Consider the following 12152-nt stretch of genomic DNA (forward strand, 5'->3'; position numbering starts at 1 on the left):
AGAGAGATGGGGTGAGATCGACAAGGGGGAGACTCAAAAAGAAAATAACAAATTGCAAATGGAGAATGAAGAATGAAGAATGAAGAAAAATTAAAAAATCTTAAAAAAACACAAGTAGATTCATAGATCGTAGTTCGTAATGCAATTACTTATATACTAATTAGCGGCACGCAGTTTGAAAAAAAATTAAATAAGAAGCGAAGCTCTTAAAACTCTGTGTACGTTTCATATGTGACACATTTTTTTCTACCCCACTTTTTTATTATATATTACTTATTCAGCTGTCACCGTAAAGGAATAGGTTTGTGTAATTACATAAAACACCAAATTTTTTTTTTTAACGGTCGCCACTCGGTGGAAAATAGTGTATTTCTGCCATGAAAAAGCTCCAAATAAAAAACATCAGAGGTGGCATTAAACTGTGGATTTCTCCGTTTGTGAAAAAACATCAACAAGCACACCACTAATGGAGGAGCTCTGCCAAATACGCATCACAGGATGTACAGATAGTCTACGATACTAACACCCTGAAAAATGAAACTCTAAGTCAGCTTACCTTTTTCTAAAATTTTGTATCAAGAAGAAATTGAGTCAGTACAACACCTCCTCTGTGAATGTCCTGCACTTCAAAGAAGCCGTGCCAAATATCTAAGCGATTATATCTTTGAAGGCCTGGGCAGTTTGCAACATGTCTCACTGTAGGAACTACTTATCATATTAAAAATATCCAAGTGGTTTAAGCATTTTAGGTAGGGGAAGGAAAGCAAATGCAGGTATCACAAAGAGCCGATTGTCTTGTCTTAGACAAGCAACCTGGCTTACCTAACCAAACCCAACATTTTTTTGATTTACATATATTTTATACAAAATTTTTAAGACAATTAGAAATAAAAAAGGGGTTTTCGTGTAACAATTTTTTAATTTTTATTTGGTACTTAAGTTTCAATTGTATTTTGTATAAATCAGACATAAATAAATAATTGAATATGCAATCCACAAAATTTTTGTTCCATTTTTGTACATCTGATATAACACATGGGTTGAAATTAAATTAATTTTAGAAATGCATATACAGTCAACATCAAAAGAAGGTATACACCACATATTAACAAGTTTTAACTATTTATTTATAGTTCTGACTACTGCAAAATACATATGAAGCGAAATTTCACACTTTGTACAGAGTTTATAAAAATTCGGAAAATTTTTATCGAAAATTCAATCCTTTTAATTTCTTAAAAAATTTCAAATATGTACTTGCATGGCTTATTACATTTTGGTATCGTAAAGTGGAAGTCGTGTGAACCAAGTGGCATAAAAAATGTGTAAGCTCACTAGATTCCGTGAAAATTTAATTTGTATTTGTAATTAATTTGTAATTGAAAGCTACACAGTTGTCCGGATTTCAGTGCCCGCTACTGTATACAGGGTGCACCATCTTTTATGTCGGTATGAAAACATTGAATAACTTTGAAAAAACAGCAATTGATTTGTATAAGTGAGGTATTTCTATTTGATTTGGTTATTAACAATTTATTAAAACTTTATTAGCAATCACAGACTGCAATCTTTTTCTGCATTTGTCCTCACCTTGTCAAGCATTTCGGGTTTTATAGCGTCGATTTCGGCACGAAAATGTGTCTTAAGCTGGTCAATAGTCTGCGGCTTGTTGGCGTAAACCTTATTTTTGAGATAGTCCCACAAAAAGCAGTGGGGGGGGAGGGGGTTAAGTCAGTTGATCTGGGGGGCCTGTCGATGTCGCCTCTTTTTGACACTAGACGTCCCGAGAATTTTCGTTGCAGAAATTTAATTGTTGCATTCGCATTGTGGTATGGCGCACCGTCTTGTTGAAACCAGTAACCGTCTAAACCTCTCTCACGCATTTGCGGGCAGACATAATGAGGCAACATCCATCGATATCGGTTGGCACCATCGACCGTTTCGCTTTCCCGGTAAAAATATGACCCAAAGATGGTTTAGGCACAAATGCCGGCCCAAACAGGTACTTTCCGGTCATGTAATGGCGTTTCATGTGTCTCGTGTGGATTCTCAGTTCCCCAAATGCGGCATTTTGTTTATTCACGCTGCCAGAGAGGTTAAAATGTGTCTCGTCAGTCATTAAAATTTGCTTCCAAAAATTGGGTCAGTGTCAACCATTCGAGCGATTGTTTGGCCGTATTCCAAGCGACGTACATGCTCTGTCGGCAATATTATTTGTGACAATTGTACTTTATACGGAAAAAAGTGTAAATCATCCTTTAAAATGCGCCGTATTGTAGTTTTACTGACGCCAAAATGCTGAAGGTGTTAGCGGTAAGTCAGTTGATTTGTTTTTTTTCGCCTTGTTCATATGGTTGTCAGCTTAGAAGGAAACAAGGCGAATTCATTGTTCGTTTTCTACTTTGTCAACACTTTGCTTCTGATTCAACAATCAAACGTACCAAACATTGTTGCAAAACCAATTGGATTACGGCGGCTGCTGTTACTATTGCAACCCTTAAAAAATATTGATTGATGTTACATAACCTCAAATATATCCAAAAATTATGTTTCTGGTTTTTCTGCCCGGAATATATGAAAAACGTGAGTTGAAACTCTGGAAAATAATAGCTTCGGTTCTTCTTAGGATATCTGGTTCTCCAAATCAAGTGTAATTTACCATCCAATTGTACTAAGGCGTTTGAAACTGATAATATTACTCTTTGTATTCACTTCTTAAATCAATTCTTTCTGCTTTAGTGCTTCACTGGATTTTTTTCAACGAAATACCCAGCCATCACTAAAGTCCCTGAAGGTAGAATTTCTAAACATACGAGTTCAAAATATAGCTTTAACTCATAAAATCGAATTAAATATCAAAGAACCGGTTTCTTTCTTGTAACTTCAAAATATATTTCGTTCTGCTTTTTGCTGCATAACAGTCCCTCTCAACGGCTATGACGCCAGTGCTAACACAGGTTAGTGTCGTTCGAAACTTTCCCGTAAACGCAACCAAACAAAAATTAGTGAGAAGCGCGCGAAGCGTTTCGAGGCGGTATTTTTATGCCCGCATTCCAAAGTATCTTACGCCGCGGCTGCAAAAAGAATAAAAAAATCAAAAACATTGTTGTGATGTGGAATCAGTGGTACAAAGAGCACAAAAATGTTGACAAAAAATAAAGTGATAAAGAATAAAATGATCGTCCAACTTTTTAAATGGGACCCTTCTTTGCGACTACACTAAGCGCACACAATTCTAGTTAAAATACCGAATAGATGGAATAGATGTGAGTATCAACACCAGCGAACAACGACTGAAGGAGGCGAACGTATCCTACCGTCCCACATCATCAAAACCACTGCTCTCGGAAAATTACACTGAGAATCGCAAGTCTTGGGCTACCGAAAACATGGAACGCGATTGGAGTAAGGTTGTTTCCTCGGATGCAGCAACTTTTTGGGCTTGGGTTCCACTTAAGCGAGCTGGGTCCACGAGCCATACTAATATCGTACAGCGCACTGTTAAACACCCGGTGAAAGTGAATTTTTAGTGTTGCTTCTCCGGTGAAAAAGATGTATCCAGGAAGAAGCAATGATTGGATCGTGCAAGAGGATGATGACCCAAAACACCAAAGTCGACTCTGTAAGGCCTGGAAACCAGAAAATAGCGTCACAGTAATAGACTGGCCTTCTCAGTCTCCAGACACTAACCCCGTTGAAAATGTGTGGAGAATTATGAAAATCCATCTTGCCTCAAAGCCAGCCCCTGATTTAAAGCATATCGTGCGTCAAGTTCACAAGATCTGGTCCTCTTGGTCGACGAGCTACGCAGAAAAGCTAGTTCAAAGCATGCCGAGAAGATGCCAGGCTATACTCGGCAACGTTGGAGACTATACGGCGTATTAAGTAATTGCGACTCCTTGTTTAGTACACACTTTCATGTAAAGAAAATTTTAAATATATGTATATATTTTATACTTCATGATTAATCGCGGCTCCATTCTTCTGACACTGACTGTAATAATGATAGAAAAACCTGGCAAAAGCCTTGACGAAGTTTCGTCATACCGTCCGATCTCTTTGCTACCTATAATGTCTAAGTTGTTCGAAAAAATAATTTTGCAGTGATTGTACCTTTTTATTCAAACCCATTTCGGATTTCGAAAAAAGCACTCAGCAATTGAATCACAACCGTAAAAGAAGCAATCGGAAAGAAAAACGTATGCCCTTCCATTTTATCGGTGTTACTCCGGCCTTCTATAAAGTACGGTATGACGGATTGCAACCTAAGCTAATGGCAAAATCATTCCAAAGTAATTTTCGAACATTTTAACTTCATATCTAAGCAATAGATATTTCGGGATGAAGTGCCATGTCATTTATTCAAGCCTTAAGCCAATAAATGCCGGAATTTCACAAGGAAGTATTCTTAGACTTATACTTTAAATGCTTTTCACATCTGACCTTCCGACTTCTAAAAAGAACAGAACGGCCACCTTCGCTGACGGTACACATTTCAAGAAAATTGAATGATTTGGGCATCGTGACCCTAGAGGTCGATATCTGTAGTTTTATGCCGCCTCCATACGACAGATGAATTTTTGTGAGGAGTTTTATGTGGCAGAAAACCACCCGGAAACTTGCAAATACCCGTCGAGGGACGACGGCTTTTAGGAAAAACTTTTTCTACCATTTCAAGTCGCACAAGTCACATCAAGCCACAATCCATCCATAAATAGAATTCTTTAGAGTATCTCGACCCCAGCGCCACTCTGCGGGCATATTTTTCTCAAAAATTTTTATATATTTTATTTATTTATTCAAGTATAAACATTCCCCTCTAGGTGATTAATGTATGGACGCAAAATTGTCACCCTATCGGAAATTTCATAATTTTTATAAATCGAGTCCTAGGTGGAACGTAGGGTTTAAACAAATACTTCATAATTTGATTTTTTCATAGATAGAAAATTATATTGTCTCCGTAAATGGCCTGCTTTCTGCGCTTCTGCGTCAATCTGCCGTTTCCAAGTGTTGACTGGTCTCCCCTTTCGCATTCTAGTCTAATACTGGGGAGGATATCGTTTTGTTTTTTTGTTATTTAATAAAAACAGTTATTCAGAAACAAATTGATTGGTTTATTTTCCACCACCTTGTACATCACCGTGAAATAGTAAAATTTATTCTGTAGTTTCAAGCGCAATGCCAAAATGTTTATTGGATAATAAAAAAGACTAAAGTGGATTATAGATATGATTTTGTATGAATATCTTGACCCCAGCCATAACCAATGGGTCACATAAACTTTCCCAGACATGCGCCCAACTATCGCAGTTACAAATGGTGCTTCAAAAGACGCGCCTAGACATTGTTTTAAAATAAAACATGTAAAAGTTTAGATTCCATCAGGTTTCACTACTTTTATTCAAAATAGAGCTCTTAGGAATTAGATGGAATTATTATATATTGGAAAGAATTATGAAATGACATCATTTAAGTGACCACCATGAGCACCTCTACAGCTAAACTCAGCCTCCAAACAGTCGATTCAAGAATGCCAAATTGTTGAGAACGTCGAAATATCGATTTTGAAGGTGGTTCAGCAACTCGTTGCGTTACATCAGGAATTTTCTCAACAGAGCATCAAGTTTTTAGCCAGCCAGTCCTTTTTCTAACCTCAACAGAACCAGTTTCTTCAAATTTTTTTACCAACCTTTAAATTGACGACACAGTGGGATGATTATTTCATTCAAAAAAATTAGGAATTTTGGGATATTTTATTCTTAAAGATCGACCATTTTTATAACAAGTTTCAATAATTGCAACGCGTTGTGCTATGGCGTAAAATTGAACATGTCTACTTGACAAATGTCAAAAATGGCAAAACTACGTGTAAAAGGTACCGACCGTCTGGCATCTGGCGACACTTTTGAAAGACCCCTTATATAAAAGAAAATTTAGTATCAAAATGTAACTTCAAGTACGCCGATTAGTACCCCCAACTATTCTCTGACTCTGGTTATTCTCCATTCTCTATCACTACATTAATGAATTGCATGAGCAGGCAACGCTTCTGCTTCAATTAGTGGCATGGGGGTACACGTGCCTATATCCTTGGAGTATTTTAAGAGTGTCGAATATTTACTAATTGCAGCTGCTGAATTGCTGATTGAAAACAGTATTTATGCGTATTAATTACATGCTTTCACATTGTAATTTTGAAACGCAGACACACATTTCTCAGCCTCTTCTAGTTCCTTAACCTAAAACAGCGACATAAATACGTCAACGCATCACAAATGACATCTCACAATCTTTGCGTAATCCGATCGGTCAACAGGCAGTTTAAACCTCCGCAATGGACTCGCGAATCAATACAGTGAAAATATTTAGCCCTTTACTATTTTTCTGGCGCATTTTGGGTTTCACCACCAGCTGCAATAAGTACCTCATCGGCCTCTACGACGTATTTGTGACCATCGTCGTCTCTCTCGCCTTTCCTGCGCATTTAATTCTGGGCGCAATATTTACTGACGAGCGAGAGGACATTTTCAGCAATTTAGCAATTGGCATTTCCTCAATTGCCTGCACAATTAAACATTTCATGCTACGTCCGCACTTGAAACGAATTGTTGCTTTGAATAAAACTTTCCAACAATTAGATGAACGAGTGCGAAGTGATGAGGACACCCACTACTACATAAAATATATGCGCAACCGTTCAGTTTTTATGATGCGTTTTTACGTCTACGTTTACTTCTCGGTGGGCGTCATGGCGGTGCTTTCAGCTTTGTGGACTGGAAAAATACTATACCCCGGATATGTGATCGTGGACTGGCGCAGCACGACGTGGAAATATTTGGTGGTAATGCTTTATCAATCGTACAGCTTCAATATGGAAGTCGCACAAAATCTCACCAACGATGCTTATGGGCCAATAGTTTTATGCCTACTCGCCGGCCATGTGCACTTGCTCTCCAGGCGTGTTGCGCGTATAGGTCATGAGATCACAAGCGAAATGGATGAAAACTACAGAGCACTTGTGATTTGCATTGAGGACTACAAACTGCTGATGAGGTACAAATACCAATCAAATATTATATTACTCCTCCCACTTTTTTTCTCTTTTCTCAGCACAACCAAGCGCGTGGAAGGCATCATTTCGAGCAGCTACATGGTGCAGTTTACTGCTGTTGGAATTAATGTCGTGGTTTGTCTGATATATCTGCTTTTCTATGCGGATAATATCTTCTCTTATGGCTACTATATTTTTCATATTTTGGCCATAATGATCGAAATTTTCCCTTGCTGCTACTATGGCAGTTTGGTGCAGGCGGAATTTCATGCGCTGTCGTATGCCATTTTCACCAGTAATTGGTTGACACAGCCACGTCCCTACCATCGCAATCTTATTACGTTTGTGGAGCTATCTTTGATGGATGTCACAGTAACGGCGGGTGGCATGATGCGGATACATTTGGATTCATTTTTTAAGACCTGCAAAATGGGTTACTCCTTTTTCACCGTCTTGCAGAGTCTGAAATAGTGATGTGACAGTGAAGGCGTATCGATTAGTGGCAGTTGTGTAGTTTTTCAAGGAAATTATCCCACAGGGTAGCGCAAAATTAGTCATCCTTTCGGAAGATTTATAATTTTTGTAAATGGCGTCGTACGTGAATCATATTTGACACTTGTGAACTAAACAGCTGCCATGTAGAAACAGTCAAAATAAAGATTACCATCACGCAAAAAAAATGTTTGTTTTTATTTAGTAAAAAAATGTATTTAATAAAAAAATATTAATTGAGAGGCGCAAAATTTTTCATTTGCATTCAAATTTGCATTTAAACAACTTTTTTATTACTTTTTCAGTTTTTGTTATTCTTCTATTTAGTAAAAAAAAATAAAAAAAATGTTTTCAAATAGTTTGAATATTTTATTTACTAAACAAAAGATAATGTATTTAGAATATTTTTTTTTACTAATTAAATAGAAGAATAAAAAAAACTGCAAAAGTAATAAAAAAGTTTTTTAAATGCAAATTTGAATGCAAATCAAAAATTTTACGCTACCCAATTAATATATTTTTTATTAAATATAAAAAGCAAAATATGTTGTTTAAATAAAACAATTCTTGGGTGATTAATTTTGTGCCATCTAAATAAACACGAAAAATATTTTACGCTTATCCTGACTTTTGCACGCTTCACTGCTTTTTTAGAGGTATGCGGCAGCTGCATAGTTTTCAGCCTTTTGAATATTTTTTTAATAAATAAACAAAAATTTAATTAAAATTTAAAATTAAAATTTAGATTTTTTTTTATTTCGTAAAATATTATTCAAAAGGTTGTAAATTAAATTTTTTTTTATTATTTGTTTCATATTATCATTATTATTTAAATATTTATACTAAACAAAAAAAAATTGTTCAAAAGCACATTGGATGACTAATTTTGCGCCAACTAAATAAAATCTCTACTAAATAGAACAAAAAACAATGTTTCCGTTTTTCTTGCGGCTGCTGTTTAGTTTGCAAGCTTTTGTTAATTTTTTTACTAAGAAAAAAACAATAAATTATTCAAAATTTATTTATTTACTAAAATTATTTTTTTATTATTCATTTTATTTCGTTGTTATTATTATTTTCAAATATATTTTTTACTAAATACAGACGTATTCTCCACACTGTTGGTATGTATGCCAACGCAAAACTGTATCGCACTTATCCAACGAGATGTGGTGTAATTAGCTCTTCGCTTTGCTGTAGTACTACCGGGCGGATTCCACCAGCCCCCGTGGTCTTGTATGGCCATACAAAAGCACTTTTTGGTCAGAGTTGATTTGAGGATTGGAAAAAACGTTGGCACGAGTGTATTATAATTGAACGAGGACCCAATAGATATTAATCAATAAATATTTGTCGAGAGTACCAAAAACTCACTCGTCATTCAAATTTGTGGCTTCAAATTTAATGTAAGTCAATGAAATAAAAGTTCAAAGCATTCTACTTAAACTACTTCCTTTTTTGGGAATTTTGCTTTATTTTCGTCGTTTGCAATGCAATATAAAGTGCGCCAATAAATATTGCACAAATTGCGCCCAATTACTATCTTCCCATGAGTGTACGAAAAGTCAAGTTTGCAGCCCATATTAGCAAATAGCTCCACGCCTTCATTCCTTAATTACAGCCTATAAAAGCATTTTCGCGCTAATGACTTTATTGATTCATATAAAAAGCAAGAAAATTTGCAATATTTCTCTATTAAGTTATTTGGACTCGCATTGAACTCACTCAGCCACAAAATGCTGATGCGTCAAATCGACACAATAGCCATCTTCCGTCGTCTATTTATCACATGGCGCGTACTGGGCATCATCTTATGGCCATTCAATAAATATCTGCGCATTGTCTACGATTTGTTGATGAACATTTTCGTTACCTTCGGCTTTCCATTGCATTTGGTGCTAAGCATCATTTTCAGCAGTACTCAGGAGCAATTCTTCATCAATCTGGTCATCGGCATTGCGAGCGTTTATTCACGTTAAAGCATTTGTTGCTGCGATATCGCCTGAGTGAAATGCTTATGGTAAATGAAATTCTTGCACGTCTGGTTGAACGCGTGCACACCAATACGGACTATAGAGCACCCGTGTAATTTTATGATCAATTTCTTCACGCGCTGCTACTTCGCGGTCAGCATAACGGCGCTTCTCACGGCCTTAGTCACCGGCGAGCTGCTCTATCCCGCATTTGTGCCGCTGGCCTGGCGCACCTCGATTTCGCAATATATTGTGGCCATACTGTTTCAATTCGCGGGCGTTTCGCTACAAATCGTGCAGAATATAGCTAACGACGCTTATGGCTAATGGTGGTGCTATGTATGCTTTCTGGGCATCGTGATCCTAGAGGTCGATATCTGAAGTTGTGAAACAGTATGCAGCAGCTCATATCCAAAAAACTCGTAAAACATACCAACCCAGAGGCCCGGCGATTTGCCAACCCAGAAGACTTAAACGAAAAAAAACGCATAACCTCGCACCAGAAATTTGAATGAGTGGCCAGGAAATGTAATTTTCTATCAGTTGTCTTTCAGTATATTTATGTATTTCCTGTAAATACTGTCGCATTCTAATTAAAAGAAAAATATTGCTTGCTAGTTGTTTCTAGGTATAATTGGCAACATTTCAATAAAAATATAAAACGAAAAAGTAAAATAAAATAGAAATACTTCACATTAAGTACAATAGTAAGCAGGAGTTCTTCGATTTCTATTCCTCTTTTGATTGAAAAATATTTTTTTACTGGTTTCCATTTATTTTATTTCTACTTCAAGTGCTGAAACAAAGTTATTGATTAATCTACATTCGGTGCAAACTACATTCGATTTCTACACCAACTCATAGTTGAATAAAACATTGCATATTTACCACTCCACGACAACAACTCTACTTCATATTCATTAGCACAGTGTAAAGTGAGTAAGCACTTTTGCAAGTAGCCACAAATGAAGTCAAATGTATGTTGATGATTCCTCCAGCAGTGGGCGTTAGTTGCTTCCTCGAAAGCTCCGTGAAGATTCGTAGGTTTTGCTGAAAGCTCTTGCGTTGCTCCAACCAATTGCATCTGAAAATTGCATAGGGCAGATCTTGAAACTCCTCCTGCATTTTACTGCCATAATAGCAGGCTGGCAACAGCTCTATAGCCATGGAGAAAAAATAGACCGAATAATAGACGTAACCGAAAAGATTGTCCACGAACAGCAGCATAAACACAACGGTCATGCAAATATTCAGCCCAACCGAGGAGAATTGCACCATTTGAGTGTACCAAAATATGTCTTGCAACAAGTCGAAACTCCTTTAAAAAAATTTGTGATTTATGAAAATAGAATACATACATTTTCTTTCAACTAACCTTAGCAATATCTTGTGATCCTCAATGCACTCGTTCAACTCACGCTCATGTGTCAAACGCGACTTTGATTTATCATAGCCGATCCTTGACACGCGCATGGCCAACAAACGCACTTGGCCCGACATCACACACAAACTTATAGGCGCAAAAGTATCGTGAGCCAAATTCTGTGTGATCTGCATGGACACGCCGAAGATCTGATAGAAGACCGCACCGTAATATCTGTACCTGTTTGCGGCCCAATCGAATGGAAACCAAGCTGGGTACATCAGCTCTCGCTCCTTTTTGGTCAACACATCCACGGTGGAGGCCAGCGCATCGGCGAAATAAGAGATGCAAAAAACGCACATAATGTTTCGCACGGCAATGCGTATGTCTCTGTGGAAGTAGTCGCGTTCTTCTTCGGCCACAACTCGCTGATCCAGCTGCTTCAGTAGACCCTGAAGTTTGCGTATTTTTCCCAGCTTGTAGCGAAATAGATAATGTTTTACGCTGCAGGTGACATCGGTTATGTTTATGGTCAAATTCTTGAAGACATCCGCAAGTGTTGGTACCAGGAATAGGCCAATAGTCAGATGTATCGGATAAAATATGGTAATGAAGAGGTTCACCATGATATCGTAGACCCAGATGTACCATTTGTTGGACTCGATCCCGATACCCATCAACTTCCAACACATCCAGAAAATTTTGAAGAACGAGTCAGAATCCACTGGTACATTGCGCACAGCTTTAGATATAAACAAATCCCGCAACATTTTTGAATTTGTAGAACAGTTTCTTGTTTTTTTTATTAGTTTATTTTATTTTATTTTTAATATTTAATATATATAATTTTTTTTTTTTTTTTGAATAAAACTCGCTAAAGTTTATTTCGACCTGCACAGCTAGAAATGGTGGAATTTCTATTTTATACTGTTTCCAAGTCAAGTAGCTGCGTGTGCTTGATTATTGTGAGAACCACAGTTGTGGACTTGTATTAGAATTCCATATACTCCAGCGCGTACATTGATTTTTAATTACTGTTTTGGTCTGGCTTCAGGCAAATGGATTTAAAATTACTGGCTATGGCTGCAAAAAATTAAGCAATTATATGGCATGACATACTCAGGGATTATGGAATTATAGAATGTGGAGGGAAGTAAAGCATTGCCACAGATAATTTTTTGCATACGAGGTGTGTTCAAAAAGTATCGCCAATTTTTAATTTTCGCAGTTTACGTATATTCGCATTTCGATTTTTTTTTTTTTGGCTATA

The 12152-nt window shown here is 36.9% G+C and overlaps 1 protein-coding gene and 1 pseudogene across 1 annotated transcript; one reads left to right on the plus strand and one right to left on the minus strand.

Moving 5' to 3' along the window:
* Positions 1-6337: 6337 nt before the first annotated feature.
* LOC129248971 (odorant receptor 33a-like) lies at positions 6338-9908 on the plus strand (annotated as a pseudogene).
* Positions 9909-10289: 381 nt separating this feature from the next.
* LOC129247870 (odorant receptor 33b-like) lies at positions 10290-11652 on the minus strand. The gene is made up of 2 exons (XM_054887230.1): positions 10895-11652; positions 10290-10837 (listed from the first exon to the last, which is right to left on the minus strand). The coding sequence occupies exons 1-2, from the start codon at positions 11650-11652 to the stop codon at positions 10426-10428; spliced, it is 1170 nt and encodes a 389-aa protein (XP_054743205.1). The 3' UTR covers positions 10290-10425.
* Positions 11653-12152: the final 500 nt, after the last annotated feature.

Source organism: Anastrepha obliqua, chromosome 5, assembly GCF_027943255.1.
Source record: "Anastrepha obliqua isolate idAnaObli1 chromosome 5, idAnaObli1_1.0, whole genome shotgun sequence".
NCBI lineage: Eukaryota > Metazoa > Arthropoda > Insecta > Diptera > Tephritidae > Anastrepha > Anastrepha obliqua.

Coding starts and splice junctions, on each gene's coding strand:
- LOC129247870 (XM_054887230.1), bottom strand. CDS start 11,652: ATGTTGCGGGATTTGTTTATATCTAAAGCTGTGCGCAATGTACCAGTG. Junction 10,838..10,894: donor GATCACAAGATATTGCTAAG/GTTAGTTGAAAG, acceptor ATTTTTTTAAAG/GAGTTTCGACTTGTTGCAAG.